At 41.4% G+C, this 15,982-nt stretch overlaps 2 protein-coding genes across 3 annotated transcripts; one reads left to right on the top strand and one right to left on the bottom strand.

The window, feature by feature from the left end:
• Positions 1 to 2,423: 2,423 nt before the first annotated feature.
• Positions 2,424 to 8,611, top strand: glmp (glycosylated lysosomal membrane protein). Its single transcript, XM_069681697.1, has 7 exons — positions 2,424 to 2,532; positions 3,132 to 3,296; positions 3,545 to 3,643; positions 7,215 to 7,379; positions 7,469 to 7,687; positions 7,779 to 8,047; positions 8,145 to 8,611. The coding sequence occupies exons 1-7, from the start codon at positions 2,464 to 2,466 to the stop codon at positions 8,317 to 8,319; spliced, it is 1,161 nt and encodes a 386-aa protein (XP_069537798.1). The 5' UTR covers positions 2,424 to 2,463; the 3' UTR covers positions 8,320 to 8,611.
• Positions 8,612 to 8,937: 326 nt separating this feature from the next.
• On the bottom strand, positions 8,938 to 15,544 carry jtb (jumping translocation breakpoint). Of its 2 annotated transcripts, XM_069681732.1 has the most exons (5): positions 15,365 to 15,544; positions 14,271 to 14,311; positions 13,569 to 13,654; positions 13,406 to 13,485; positions 8,938 to 9,773 (listed from the first exon to the last, which is right to left on the bottom strand). In XM_069681732.1, exons 1-5 carry the CDS (start codon positions 15,451 to 15,453, stop codon positions 9,617 to 9,619), a joined length of 453 nt encoding a protein of 150 aa, XP_069537833.1. In that variant the 5' UTR covers positions 15,454 to 15,544; the 3' UTR covers positions 8,938 to 9,616. The 2 variants fall into 2 exon arrangements, with proteins under 2 accessions (XP_069537833.1, XP_069537832.1); XM_069681731.1 differs by lacking the exon at positions 15,365 to 15,544 and having other exon boundaries at positions 14,271 to 15,342.
• Positions 15,545 to 15,982: the final 438 nt, after the last annotated feature.

Raw genomic sequence — 15,982 nt, 5'->3', positions numbered from 1 at the left:
TAAACCAGTGTCTGACCAGCTGTTCTTAAATTTATCAACTGCTCGTACATTTTCAGGGTTTAAGATTAATTGGAATAAAAGTGAGGCAACGCCCCGTAACTCCAACACATTCAGGACTGATCGAGGGGATACTCCTTTTTGGTGGAAAGTGAATGGAATGAGATATCCGGGAATTAATATTGTATCCCCTGTAACCCAAATATTTAGCTCGGATGGGCCTGTCATCCTCCGTGCAGTGAAGGACGACATGAATAGGTGGAAGACTTCACTGTCCTCTTCATGGGGCAGAGCTGAAAGCCTGAAAATGAACATATCTAAAGTTAAATCATTTCTTCTGTCCCTCTAAAGTTTCCTGATCTTTGGTTCAAAGAGATTCGTTCCCTTTTTATACAATTTCTGTGGAACAACAATGAACCCAGAATCGAATACAAGACATGAATTATTCCAAGAGCTGAAGAGGCCTTCCTTGGAGTCCCAGGTGTGTTAATTAATACATTTGGTATAATGGGAGGGATCCACTTTCACAGGAACATTATGAAGCTGGCAGCGGCCGGAGCAGTCATCATCTCAATGTGTCAGATACAAGATTATTCAATGTAAGGTTTTATGTGACTCCAGTTAGACGAGCAAAGTCTGTTAAGGCGTCCGAGCGATGTTGGCATCATTGAGGTGCTCGCGGTTCTTTAATTCATTTGTTATGGGACTGTCCTGCTGTGTCCTGTCGAGACGCATGCCATGATGACAGACACTGGATCTACCCTTATCCCTCTTGTATGCATTCTTGTGAAAAAGCCTGACAATATAACCCGTCCCGTTGTGACACGCCTTTGTCACTGGGCTGCCTGTCAGTTACAAGATGAATACTCCTCAGCTGGAAGGACCGACAGCCAGTCTGCTGCTCAAAGGGCTGGAGGATGACCTCCATCTGAGTCATGGAGAGAGCAGCCAGTTGGCTGACAGACTCTGACAAGCCGGGTCTGTGTGGGCGTTGGATACTGTCAGGAGAACGTTGAGTTGACAGTCGAATGCAGGTGACTATGTGCAGGTATATGATTGTGCCTGGTGTTTTGTAGTCACCTGCAGGTATTCTGTATGGTTGTGTGCAGATGATGTAAATATGTGTATTTATGTGTGATTGTTTACCAATCACCTGATTCTGTATTTAAGTCGCCTGTCATATTCTCCGTTTAGTTCTAAACTTGGCTGAGATTTCGTGTCCCTCCCACTCAGTCATGTTTTGTTTATCGTTTGTTTGTTGTTTTGTCTCTTCTGTGTTTAAAATGCAAAAATATAAAAACCAGAAAAAAGAAGCAGAAGCTTTAAAAACAGTTACATGTGTTGGTTTAATAAGAATAAGAAAAGCTTTACTGATCCCATAACGGGGAGATTTCAGGTGTTGCAGCAAAGAACACACACACAGTGCTCGATCTAATCAAACTTAAAAACGCACAAACTAGTGAAAGATGTTCGCTGAACTGCAGCAGGAAGGAAGGCAGGTCCTCTGTCCTTGTCACACAGCGCGGGTGAAGCAGTGTGCGCTGACGGAGCTCCCCGGTGCTGTGACTGTGCCCCATGACAGATGACAGCTTTGCCATCGTCCTCCTGTCTCCCACCACCTCACAGGATCGATGGGGCAGCCCACAGAGTCATAGAAGGTCCTCAGGAGACCCCCCTGCACTCCCCAGGCCCGAGTGTCCTCAGCAGACGGAGTAAGGTCCGTTTATATGCTCTGTCCGGGCCAGTTTATCGTTCAGGTGAGCACCCAGGTACCTGTAAGAGTCCTCAATCTCAACGTCCATTCCCTGGATGTTCCCCGCTGTGGGAGGAGTGGGTTTGTGCCTGCCAGAATCCACCACCAGTTCTTTGGTTTTCTCTGTGTTTAACTGGAGGTGGTTCCGCTGGCACCGGTCCACAAGGTCCTGCTTCAGGTCCCTGCGCTCTCCATCGTCCAGTGAGCGGTGCAGAGGTGTAGGAGGAAGGTGAGCACTTCAATGTTTTCTGTCTTTATGTGACTGATTCCTGATCATCAGCTGACAGCAGACGCTTCATGTGTTCACTTGTTTTTGTTCTTAATTCCCATGTGTGTTTTGACTTTATAACATGACTGCACTATTTTCTGTGCAGAAAAATACATGTGTACATCGTGTGAATAGTTTAATTCTTTTATCATTTTTATTGTCATATCTTTTAATCTTTTTATTGCCACCTACTTTGTGTCTTCTTTACTGCTGGAGAAATTGATTTGACTTACCTGTTTTGTAAGCTGCTGTAACGAGTTCATTTCTTTGGGGATCAATAAAGCTGATCTTATTTCCGCTTCCGTCGTTGAAGTTGAGCCTTTTTGGAGCTGGGGGCGGGGCTTGTAGGCTGTCAGCTGACATATGAAGACGGGATCATGTGACCTGCTCAGTCATAACAAAGATGGCAGCTGTGTTGAAGACGCGGAGCAGCGGAGTTTCTCTGATGTTTCTCGGTTCGCTTCTCAGTTTGAGTCTCGGTTTGTTCAGCGGAGGAGAGACTTACCGGCGGCAGGTGAGAAACATCCCGCGTGCTGAAGTAAAGGTCCAGAGCGCGAGGACACAGGGACCGGAGGTGAAACTGGTCCTGGATCTGCCCCTTTTTCCATGAAATCTCTCGCATTGAGCTGCTTCATGTTTCATACAAACACATTTAGATTTCCAACACAGGAACAGTTTTATAAACGATTTTAAAGTCGGGACTTTTGTGTGAAACAGCAGTAAAGTTTAAAACGTACATGTTGTCAGACTGCAGCTCCGTCAGTGTGAAGCTGAAAAAGGTGATTCATTCATTGTTTGAAATATAAACAACAAAAATGTAGCTTCTGAAACGTTTTCACCTGTTTTATGTTACTGACTTTTTTTAAACCAGAAAGTCGATAAAGTAACAAAGTGATCGACTGATCGATGGATCATTAACTTACAGTGAGTGAGGGTTTCCTGTTTGGTTCTGCTGCTGGGAGCCTACAGCTTCATTCAGACTGACCTCAAACAACTCGTTTATTTCTCCTCAGTGAAACCGATCAGATTTTCTTCTTCTCGTCTGTAAAACGAGCCGTTAATCAAAGTGTGTTTGATGATTGATGAGGTCATTGTTTCTTCTTCTCTCCTCAGTTGTCAGTAGAGTTGAACCCAGGCTCACCCTCCCCGCTTCCTCCTGGCGACCTGCTGCACGTGAGAGCCGTGGGAGACAATGACACGCTTCACTTCCTGTTCTGCAGCCTGGGGGCGCCAACGCTGCTGCTCGTCCACACCAACACTTCTTCTTCTACTGTCACGGTGTGTTTTATTGTTTCCAGCACAGTTTAAATATCTGGTCTGATTCTATGAGAACATGATGAGGTTCATGTTCAGGTCCTGTTTATAAAGGTTTACAGAGCTGCAGTGAGACGCTCTCGTCAGCTGTCACTGCTCTCCAGCACTGTGGGGGCTGCCGTGGAGGAAGAAAGCAGCAACACGTGCTGAGTCCTCAGATGAGCGTACCTGTCCTGGTCATACCTCACCTGATCCTCTTGTGTTTCTCTCAGGTGGACTGGCCTCAATTTGAAGCTCGAAACACCAGCGGCGGCCTGAAGGTGGAGCCAGAGAGCAGCATCCTGTACAGCACCGCCATCGTCTTCAGCAGGGTCAGAAACATCCATCTTAAAACATCCAACATCAGTCTGTCCACTTTAAAACATCCAACATCATCAGTCTGTCCACTTTAAAACATCCAACATCATCAGTCTGTCCACCTTAAAACATCCAACATCATCAGTCTGTCCACTTTAAAACATCCAACATCATCAGTCTGTCCGCCTTAAAACATCCAACATCATCAGTCTGTCCATCTTAAAACATCCAACATCATCAGTCTGTCCATCTTAAAACATCCAACATCATCAGTCTGTCCATCTTAAAACATCCAACATCATCAGTCTGTCCACTTTAAAACATCCAACATCATCAGTCTGTCCGCTTTAAAACATCCAACATCATCAGTCTGTCCACCTTAAAACATCCAACATCATCAGTCTGTCCACTTTAAAACATCCAACATCATCAGTCTGTCCATCTTAAAACATCCAACATCATCAGTCTGTCCACCTTAAAACATCCAACATCATCAGTCTGTCCGCTTTAAAACATCCAACATCATCAGTCTGTCCGCCTTAAAACATCCAACATCATCAGTCTGTCCATCTTAAAACATCCAACATCATCAGTCTGTCCACCTTAAAACATCCAACATCATCAGTCTGTCCATCTTAAAACATCCAACATCATCAGTCTGTCCACTTTAAAACATCCAACATCATCAGTCTGTCCACCTTAAAACATCCAACATCATCAGTCTGTCCATCTTAAAACATCCAACATCATCAGTCTGTCCACCTTAAAACATCCAACATCATCAGTCTGTCCATCTTAAAACATCCAACATCATCAGTCTGTCCACCTTAAAACATCCAACATCATCAGTCTGTCCGCCTTAAAACATCCAACATCATCAGTCTGTCCACCTTAAAACATCCAACATCATCAGTCTGTCCACCTTAAAACATCCAACATCATCAGTCTGTCCGCCTTAAAACATCCAACATCATCAGTCTGTCCACTTTAAAACATCCAACATCATCAGTCTGTCCATCTTAAAACATCCAACATCATCAGTCTGTCCATCTTAAAACATCCAACATCATCAGTCTGTCCACCTTAAAACATCCAACATCATCAGTCTGTCCGCTTTAAAACATCCAACATCATCAGTCTGTCCACCTTAAAACATCCAACATCATCAGTCTGTCCGCCTTAAAACATCCAACATCATCAGTCTGTCCACTTTAAAACATCCAACATCATCAGTCTGTCCGCTTTAAAACATCCAACATCATCAGTCTGTCCACCTTAAAACATCCAACATCATCAGTCTGTCCACTTTAAAACATCCAACATCATCAGTCTGTCCATCTTAAAACATCCAACATCATCAGTCTGTCCACCTTAAAACATCCAACATCATCAGTCTGTCCGCTTTAAAACATCCAACATCATCAGTCTGTCCGCCTTAAAACATCCAACATCATCAGTCTGTCCATCTTAAAACATCCAACATCATCAGTCTGTCCACCTTAAAACATCCAACATCATCAGTCTGTCCATCTTAAAACATCCAACATCATCAGTCTGTCCACTTTAAAACATCCAACATCATCAGTCTGTCCACCTTAAAACATCCAACATCATCAGTCTGTCCATCTTAAAACATCCAACATCATCAGTCTGTCCACCTTAAAACATCCAACATCATCAGTCTGTCCATCTTAAAACATCCAACATCATCAGTCTGTCCACCTTAAAACATCCAACATCATCAGTCTGTCCACCTTAAAACATCCAACATCATCAGTCTGTCCACCTTAAAACATCCAACATCAGTCTGTCCACTTTAAAACATCCAACATCATCAGTCTGTCCACTTTAAAACATCCAACATCATCAGTCTGTCCACCTTAAAACATCCAACATCATCAGTCTGTCCGCCTTAAAACATCCAACATCATCAGTCTGTCCACTTTAAAACATCCAACATCATCAGTCTGTCCGCCTTAAAACATCCAACATCATCAGTCTGTCCACCTTAAAACATCCAACATCATCAGTCTGTCCACTTTAAAACATCCAACATCATCAGTCTGTCCACTTTAAAACATCCAACATCATCAGTCTGTCCACCTTAAAACATCCAACATCATCAGTCTGTCCGCCTTAAAACATCCAACATCATCAGTCTGTCCACTTTAAAACATCCAACATCATCAGTCTGTCCGCCTTAAAACATCCAACATCATCAGTCTGTCCGCCTTAAAACATCCAACATCATCAGTCTGTCCACCTTAAAACATCCAACATCATCAGTCTGTCCACCTTAAAACATCCAACATCATCAGTCTGTCCGCCTTAAAACATCCAACATCATCAGTCTGTCCACCTTAAAACATCCAACATCATCAGTCTGTCCATCTTAAAACATCCAACATCATCAGTCTGTCCGCCTTAAAACATCCAACATCATCAGTCTGTCCACTTTAAAACATCCAACATCATCAGTCTGTCCATCTTAAAACATCCAACATCATCAGTCTGTCCATCTTAAAACATCCAACATCATCAGTCTGTCCACCTTAAAACATCCAACATCATCAGTCTGTCCGCTTTAAAACATCCAACATCATCAGTCTGTCCACCTTAAAACATCCAACATCATCAGTCTGTCCGCCTTAAAACATCCAACATCATCAGTCTGTCCGCCTTAAAACATCCAACATCATCAGTCTGTCCGCCTTAAAACATCCAACATCATCAGTCTGTCCGCCTTAAAACATCCAACATCATCAGTCTGTCCGCCTTAAAACATCCAACATCATCAGTCTGTCCGCCTTAAAACATCCAACATCATCAGTCTGTCCGCCTTAAAACATCCAACATCATCAGTCTGTCCATCTTAAAACATCCAACATCATCAGTCTGTCCACCTTAAAACATCCAACATCATCAGTCTGTCCGCCTTTAAACATCCAACATCATCAGTCTGTCCACCTTAAAACATCCAACATCATCAGTCTGTCCATCTTAAAACATCCAACATCATCAGTCTGTCCGCCTTAAAACATCCAACATCATCAGTCTGTCCACTTTAAAACATCCAACATCATCAGTCTGTCCGCCTTAAAACATCCAACATCATCAGTCTGTCCGCCTTAAAACATCCAACATCTGTCTGTCCACCTTAAAACATCCAACATCATCAGTCTGTCCACCTTAAAACATCCAACATCATCAGTCTGTCCACCTTAAAACATCCAACATCATCAGTCTGTCCACCTTAAAACATCCAACATCATCAGTCTGTCCGCCTTAAAACATCCAACATCATCAGTCTGTCCGCCTTAAAACATCCAACATCATCAGTCTGTCCATCTTAAAACATCCAACATCTGTATGTCCACCTTAAAACATCCAACATCATCAGTCTGTCCGCCTTAAAACATCCAACATCATCAGTCTGTCCACCTTAAAACATCCAACATCTGTCTGTCCACCTTAAAACATCCAACATCTGTCTGTCCACCTTAAAACATCCAGAGTGATGTCATGATGTTAGCATCGAACTTCCTGTTGTACTTCCTGTTAAGCTTCCTGTTTCCTGTCTTTCAGCTGTTGGAGTACAACGACATGAACGACACTGCTGACACGACCTCTGACCTTTTCCCTCCGTACAAGTTGCAGGACTTCCGCTGGTCTCGTCTTAACCTGTCGGGTCCGAGCGCTCTGCTCTGTGGCGTCGCTGCAACCTTCAGCAATGGGTCGCTGTGCCTGCAGGTCAGAGGTTACTGCAGCTGTCCGTGTTAATAATTTATTGATGCTGTGATTGACCGTTTCCTGTTTTGTTTTTGTTTTTTTCCTTCCAGCTGTCAGTGTTTGGCTCAGAGGGGCGTGGTCAGTCTTGGCCCCGCCTCCTGCACACAGCTAACTCCTCTCAAATTGGGGTGTGGCTTGATGGTGTGTTGCCCCGGGCGACTCGTTCGAGGTTCATGTTGGAGCTACAGGCGGTGGGCGGGGCTTACCCTCTGAGCAAAGTAGATGTGGTCCGATCGATTGACGACGAGTACACGCCGTCAATATTCAAGGTGATCCATAATCAACAGGAAGTAGTTAGTTCTTTATTGTCATTTTGACTTCAGAGCAATGACCTTTGTGTGTTAACCCCTAACCCATCAGGTCTCTCAGTGGGTGTCGGTAGAGAACGGTTCCTCTGATGTTCTGAGTTTCGTTCAGTGGAAGCCGGTGGCGTACCGGCGATCCGACCCGGCTCTGGAAGATGCCACGCCGTGCCGGCACTCTAACCCGCAGCGTCAGAGCGGCCAGGAGACAGCAGTGCTGTCCGCTCTGGTCCGAGCGTTCTACACAGAACCAGAAACTTTCGGACTCAATGTAAGCTTTGGCATCGCAGGAGAACCATTCTACAACAGCACCAAGTTCCTCAGCTGGTGGGTTCATTTTAATAAGGTCATTCTGTTTTTATTTCAATTATTTTATTTTGATGATCACATCCTTTCACAATAAGAGTCTTTGTGTTTTTTGCAGGACAGTGTTGGTGGGCTCTGGCTCTCCTCCGGCTGACTCCTTCTCTCCGTTGGTTCTCAGCATGATGGCGGTTGGTCTGGGAACTCCCATGATCCTCCTGCTGCTGGGGGGAGTCTGTGTGTGCGTGCGTAAGAGGGCGGAGCCCTCGGCCATGGCCTACGAACCAATCAACTAACAGCTGGGGAGCAGCCAATGAGACGACAGGGACTATTTTAAACATTTTTAAACGTTTCTTTTTAAAAACTCACTGATTGACGGACAGATGACATCTGAGCCCTCCAGCCAATCAGGGACCAGGAGACATTTTTACAATTTTAATTTTCTTAGTTTTTTGTGAGAGTGAAGAAAACGTCCTGATGATTCCCGTTTTATGATTTTAGTCCTCCGGTCTAGAAGTGTTTTATTTTTTTAATCTATTTTAAAATCAATTAACTGATTTTCTTACAATAAATCTGTTCAGACTCTAACATGCATCTGTCTCACTTCCTGTCTGCGGCTCAAAGCTCTTGTTCCTGCTGAAGATGTAAAAAAAACTCTCATGATTTAAAAGACCTTAGTCGACCAATCAGCAGACTTCATGTTGTTTTTTAATCTGTTCCACCAACAGCCATCTGGTGGCAGCATGGCTCCATCAAATAGTGAAGGATGTAAACAGCAGGGTCAGGTGTTCAGAGGTCATGTGACTGTGTTCTTTAGAGTAAAACAGGATGTTAAATGTTGTTCACACTCGTGTTCAGGAAGTGTGAAAAAGTTTCACTTCAATAATATTGAGGGAACATAAAGTACACAGCCATAGTGTTTTCACGTCACGGAACAGAAAGTGTTTTATTTTATCTCTCTGAAAAACATTTGAGCTACTTTCATATTTTTTATTTCACAAACTTTATTTAGTCAGAAACTTGAGAAAATAAAACTTAGTTCTGGTGATGTGTTCAAAGACGCTCAGGCATTTAAACATCAGCGGATCAACAACCGTTAAAAACTGACCGATCAGATAAGATTGAGATGACGTCATCTGATGATGTTTGTCCTGTCGTGCGGCTTCCAGGAGGCGTGTCCTCCGAAGCAGGGACCAATCAGGAGAGAGGAACAACTTTAAGACGTTATATTTATAAATTTGTTTTAATTCTATGAAATATTACTGAAACAGCTGCTCCAGGAAAACCTCGTATCTCCACAGAAGACGAGTTTTAAAGGTTTAGTTTAAGTCAGGTTCAAACCGGTTCAGGTCACAGTCGCACATCATCACTTCCTGTTTGTGGTTTTACCTCTTTAACGGACTGAGTTTCAGTTTCTCTTCACATCAAATAAACAGCTCTTAGACTCCGCCTCCTCCGTCCTGTCTCTTAGTCGGGTTTACACGAAGTTTCAAACAGGATCTGCTGGACTCTCTTTAGTCCTCAGAGTCCTGTCCTTAAAATATGCTGCAGGATAAAAACACTCCAGGTCCAGGTCCAGGTCTCTCTGGTGTCCTAGATGGACTCGATCTGGCGGCGGACCTTCTCGGAGGCGAGGCGGTCAAGTGAGCGTTGGCGGACCACCACCAGAATTGCGAACAGAGCCGTCAAAGCCAACATGGCCACCTCGAACTTCCAGAATAGATGTTCCTCCATCACTGCAGAACGACAGCTGGGGAGAGAGGGGGGATATATAATATATTTATGATTGATATAGATATTCTATCATTGTAAGATATAAATTAAATATTATAATGATCAGTTATTGATCTGTGACGATGTGACGACAACATTACTACAGAAACACAGAGGGAGCATCTTCCCTCACACAGGATCTTTTTTAACATCAATGAATATAACTTGTGATAAATATAACCTTAGATAAATGTGAGAAATATAACCTGTGATAAATATGTGATAAATACAACCTGAGATAAATGTGAGAAATATAACCTGTGATAAATATGTGATAAATACAACCTGAGATAAATATGATAAATATAACCTGTGATAAATATGTGATAAATACAACCTGAGATAAATATGTGATAAATATAACCTGTGATAAATATGTGATAAATATAACCTGAGATAAATATGTGATAAATATAACCTGAGATAAATATGTGATAAATATAACCTGTGAGAAATATGTGAGAAATATAACCTGTGATAAACATGTGATAAATATAACCTGTAATAAATATGTGATAAATATAACCTGAGATAAACATGTGATAAATATAACCTGTGATAAATATGTGATAAATATAACCTGTGAGAAATGTGAGAAATATAACCTGTGAGAAATATGTGAGAAATATAACCTGAGATAAATATGTGATAAATATAACCTGTGATAAATATGTGATAAATATAACCTGAGATAAATAGGTGATAAATACAACCTGTGATAAATAGGTGATAAATATAACCTGTGATAAATATAACCTGAGATAAACGTGATAAATATAACCTGTGATAAATATGTGATAAATACAACCTGAGATAAATATAACCTGTGAGAAATGTGAGAAATATAACCTGTGATAAATGTGAGAAATATAACCTGAGATAAATATGTGATAAATATAACCTGTGATAAATATAACCTGAGATAAACATGTGAGAAATATAACCTGTGAGAAATATGTGAGAAATATAACCTGTGATAAATATGTGAGAAATATAACCTGAGATAAATATGTGAGAAATATAACCTGTGATAAATATGTGATAAATATAACCTGTGATAAATATGTGAGAAATATAACCTGTGATAAATATAACCTGAGATAAACATGTGATAAATATAACCTGTGATAAATATAACCTGTGAGAAATATGTGAGAAATATAACCTGTGAGAAATATGTGAGAAATATAACCTGTAATAAATATATGATAAATATAACCTGTGATAAATATGTGATAAATATAACCTGAGAGAAATATGTGATAAATATAACCTGTGATAAATATGTGATAAATATAACCTGTGATAAATATGTGATAAATATAACCTGTGATAAATATAACCTGAGATAAACATGTGATAAATATAACCTGTGATAAATATAACCTGAGATAAATATGTGATAAATATAACGTGATAAATATAACCTGTGATAAATATGTGATAAATATAACCTGAGATAAACATGTGATAAATATAACCTGTGAGAAATGTGAGAAATATAACCTGTGATAAATATGTGATAAATATAACCTGAGATAAACATGTGATAAATATAACCTGTGATAAATATAACCTGTGATAAATATGTGATTAATATAACCTGTGATAAATACAACCTGAGATAAATATAACCTGTGAGAAATGTGAGAAATATAACCTGTGAGAAATATGTGATAAATATAACCTGAGATAAATATGTGATAAATATAACCTGTGATAAATATGTGATAAATATAACCTGTGATAAATATAACCTGAGATAAACATGTGATAAATATAACCTGTGATAAATATAACCTGAGATAAATATGTGATAAATATAACCTGTGAGAAATATAACCTGTGAGAAATATGTGAGAAATATAACCTGTGATAAACATGTGATAAATATAACCTGAGATAAATATGTGATAAATATAACCTGAGATAAACATGTGATAAATATAACCTGTGATAAATATGTGAGAAATATAACCTGTGATAAATATGTGATAAATATAACCTGTGATAAATATAAGCTGTGATAAATATAACCTGTGAGAAATATGTGATAAATATAACCTGTGATAAATATAACCTGTGAGAAATATGTGAGAAATATAACCTGTGAGAAATATGTGAGAAATATAACCTGTGAGAAATATGTGAGAAATATAACCTGTAATAAATATATGATAAATATAACCTGTGATAAATATGTGATAAATATAACCTGAGAGAAATGTGAGAAATATAACCTGTGAGAAATATGTGATAAATATAACCTGAGATAAATATGTGATAAATATAACCTGTGATAAATATGTGATAAATATAACCTGTGATAAATATGTGATAAATATAACCTGTGATAAATATAACCTGAGATAAACATGTGATAAATATAACCTGTGATAAATATAACCTGAGATAAATATGTGATAAATATAACCTGTGAGAAATATAACCTGTGAGAAATGTGAGAAATATAACCTGTGATAAACATGTGATAAATATAACCTGTAATAAATATGTGATAAATATAACCTGAGATAAATATGTGATAAATATAACCTGTGATAAATATGTGATAAATACAACCTGAGAGAAATGTGAGAAATATAACCTGTGATAAATATGTGAGAAATATAACCTGAGATAAATATGTGATAAATATAACCTGTGATAAATATGTGATAAATATAACCTGTGATAAATATAACCTGAGATAAACATGTGATAAATATAACCTGTGATAAATATGTGATAAATATAACCTGTGATAAATATGTGATAAATATAACCTGTGATAAATATAACCTGAGATAAATATAACCTGTGATAAATGTGATAAATATAACCTGTGATAAATATAACCTGAGATAAACATGTGATAAATATAACCTGTGATAAATATGTGATAAATATAACCTGAGATAAATATGTGAGAAATATAACCTGAGATAAATATGTGATAAATAAAACCTGTGATAAATATGTGATAAATATAACCTGTGATAAATATAACCTGAGATAAATATAACCTGTAATAAATATGTGATAAATATAACCTGAGATAACTATAACCTGTGATTAATATAACCTGTGATAAATATAGTAAATGGACAGCGCTTGTTTAGTCTTTGCGACCACTCAAAGCTGCTTTTACACTTCGTCACAATCACACACTGATGGCAGAGGCTGCTACGTAAAGTGCCCAACTGTCAATCAGTCATCACATTCATACCTGTTGGCTATGCCAGCGGGAGCAATTTGGGGTTCAGTGTCTTGACACTTCGACATGTAGACTGAAGGAGCTGGGGATCAAACCTCCGACCTTCCAAATGAAAGACGACTGATTCTACCACTGAGCCACAGCCATTGTGTGTTCTGTCAGTGTGTGCAGTTGTTGTGTGAACAGAAAGAATCAGTGACAGGATGGAGCAAAGCTGAACTCTGAACATCACCTGGTTACCGTGGTGATCAGCCAGGTTAAAAGAGAGCCAGCTTCATTAAAACTCCACAGACAGACTGACCTCTAGTCTCACTCAGAGTACAGCTGGATAACACAGTGTAGATAAAGTACGACACTACAGTACAGTATAAATAGAGTAGAGTCTCTCTGACCTCTTGTACTCGTCCCGGTTGCTCCGGGTGCAGTTGACTCGCTCCACGTATCCCGTCACTCCGCACGCCGACCACGACCTCTGAAACACAAGTAACACGTTGTCATGACAACCACAACTCTTCAGGTATTCCAGGTCAGGTGCTTTAAAGTCCTTGAACTCACTGTCTGGAAGGCGTTACACTGAGAGCACTCTGTGGTCACAACAAAGTCCTCCAGCAGCCAGCAGGGGGCAGCCTGAGCTCTCACCGCTGCAGAGCAGAAGGTCAGAGGTCAGAGGTCAGAGGTCAGGCTGAAACATCACTTTGATATCACCTGAAGTATGACTGTAGCTGTGTCCCAATCCTGGGGCTGCAGCCTTTGAAGGCTGATTGTGCCACAGCGGCATGTCGAAGGCTGTCCCGATTCGGAGGCTCCTTCAGATGTGGCAGACAAATGTGTCCTCCATTTCCCAGGCCCACCGTTGCCCAAGATGCATTGCGCGCCAATTCAAACAAAATGGCGGACACTTATGCGGCCAAAATAAAATAAAACCTTTCAAAGTAAAAGTTTTTGGTTTCAACTGCAGTCAAAGGGCTACGTTCCACGTTTACAAAAACGAAAGGGCCCCTACAAATCATCTTTAAAACAATAGGTTACGCATAATTGGTGGCGCAAGGCTAAAGGTGGGAACAGCAGGTGACACAAACAGGAAATGGTCCAGAGACCAGACCCTCTCATTTTGGTGCAACTTTAACGTCTACGCAGGCTACAAATGGAGCATCCCCCGTGGACCGCCTCCTTCGAAGGCTGCAGCCCCTGGATTGGGACACAGCTTGAGTCATTGTGTTTTTATTTCCCACAAGTCTTTGCTGCAGCTTATCATACCCGTTGTTCTCTCATCACTCAGCAGCGCCGCTCCAAACACCCTGAAACACAGAACAGCACCTCTGTGAACCAGGTTCATCCTGTCAGGGTTCTGTTTCAGCACTGCTTTGGTCCCCTCCCCTGCATCAAGGTTAGGGTAGTACCCTCTAACAGACCTGTAGAACCCTCTAACACACATGTAGAACCCTCTAACAGACCTGTAGAACCCTCTAACAGACCCGTAGAACCCTCTAACAAATATGTAGAACCCTCTAACACGCCAGTAGAACCCACTAACACACATGTAGAACCCTCAAACAGACCCGTAGAACCCTCTTACAGACCAGTAGAACCCTCTGACACACATGTAGAACCCTCTAACAGACCAGTAGAACCCTCTGACACACATGTAGAACCCTCTAACAGACCCGTAGAACCCTCTAACACACATGTAGAACCCTCTAACAGACCCGTAGAACCCTCTAACACACATGTTGAACACTAACAGACCAGTAGAACCCTCAAACAGACCAGTAGAACCCTCTAACACACATGTAGAACCCTCTAACAGACCCGTAGAACCCTCTAACACACATGTTGAACACTAACAGACCAGTAGAACCCTCTAACAGACCAGTAGAACCCTCTAACACACAAGTAGAACCCTCAAACAGACCCGTAGAACCCTCTAACACACATGTAGAACCCTCTAACAGACCCGTAGAACCCTCTAACACACATGTAGAACACTAACAGACCAGTAGAACCCTCTAACACACAGGTAGAACCCTCACACAGACCCGTAGAACCCTCTAACACACATGTAGAACCCTCTTACAGACCAGTAGAACCCTCTAACACACATGTAGAACCCTCTAACACACATGTAGAACCCTCTAACAGACCAGTAGAACCCTCTTACACACATGTAGAACCCTCTTACAGACCTGTAGAACCCTTTAACAGACCCGTAGAACCCTCCAACACACATGTTGAACCCTCTAATAGACCAGTAGAACCCTCTTACAGACCAGTAGAACCCTCTAGCCCACATGTAGAACCCTCTTACAGACCAGTAGAACCATGGATGTGTCTCTCTGCAGTGGGTGACTGACCTGAGGGACACAAGGCCCCAGAACAGAGCGTGGAGGATGAGGACTCGAGGCCGACAGCAGGCCACCGGGATCCGACAGTCGCTCTCCATCAGCCGACTCCTCCCCCAGGACCACGCCACGCTGAGACTGTCCGTCTGTCTCTCGGCCTGTCCGTCTCTCTGTCTGTCTGTCTCTCTTTCTCTGTCTCTCTCTTTGCCTGCCTGTCTGTCTCTCTCTCTGTCTGTCTGTCTGTCTGTCTTTGTGTCAGTTTGTCTCTCTGTCTATCTCTGTGTATGTCTCTCTGCCTGCCTGTCTCTCTCTCTCTCTCTCTGTCTGTCTGTTTGTCGGTTTTTCTCTCGGTCTATCTCTGTGTATGTCTCTCTGCCTGCCTGTCTCTCTCTCTGTCTGTCTGTCTGTGTCGGTTTTTCTCTCTGTCTATCTCTGTGTATGTCTCTCTGCCTGCCTGTCTCTCTCTCTGTCTGTCTGTCTGTGTCGGTTTTTCTCTCTGTCTATCTCTGTGTATGTCTATCTGCTTGCCTGTCTGTCTCTGTTACTTTGCTTGTCTGCCTCTGTGCTTGTCTCTCTGTCTGTCTCTTGCTCTATCTCTGTGTATGTCTCTCTTCCTGCCTACCTGTCTCT

Source organism: Semicossyphus pulcher, unplaced genomic scaffold, assembly GCF_022749685.1.
Source record: "Semicossyphus pulcher isolate SPU_LCO1_2020_fin unplaced genomic scaffold, fSemPul1.0.p SCAF_5, whole genome shotgun sequence".
NCBI classification, from domain to species: domain Eukaryota; kingdom Metazoa; phylum Chordata; class Actinopteri; order Labriformes; family Labridae; genus Semicossyphus; species Semicossyphus pulcher.
The sequence above is the reverse complement of the archived record's forward strand: the minus strand, read 5'-3'. Positions and strand labels throughout refer to the sequence as shown.

Excerpts from the sequence above, each read along its gene's own strand:
- glmp (XM_069681697.1), top strand. The coding sequence starts at position 2,464 with ATGTTTCTCGGTTCGCTTCTCAGTTTGAGTCTCGGTTTGTTCAGCGGA. Across the intron at positions 3,297-3,544 it reads CTTCTTCTTCTACTGTCACG|GTGGACTGGCCTCAATTTGA; the intron begins GTGTGTTTTATT and ends TGTTTCTCTCAG. Across the intron at positions 7,380-7,468 it reads ATGGGTCGCTGTGCCTGCAG|CTGTCAGTGTTTGGCTCAGA; the intron begins GTCAGAGGTTAC and ends TTTTCCTTCCAG.
- jtb (XM_069681731.1), bottom strand. The coding sequence starts at position 14,553 with ATGTGTGTTAGTGGGTTCTACTGGCGTGTTAGAGGGTTCTACATATTT. Across the intron at positions 13,655-14,270 it reads GAGTGATGAGAGAACAACGG|CGGTGAGAGCTCAGGCTGCC; the intron begins GTATGATAAGCT and ends TCTGCTCTGCAG. Across the intron at positions 13,486-13,568 it reads AGTGTAACGCCTTCCAGACA|AGGTCGTGGTCGGCGTGCGG; the intron begins GTGAGTTCAAGG and ends CTTGTGTTTCAG.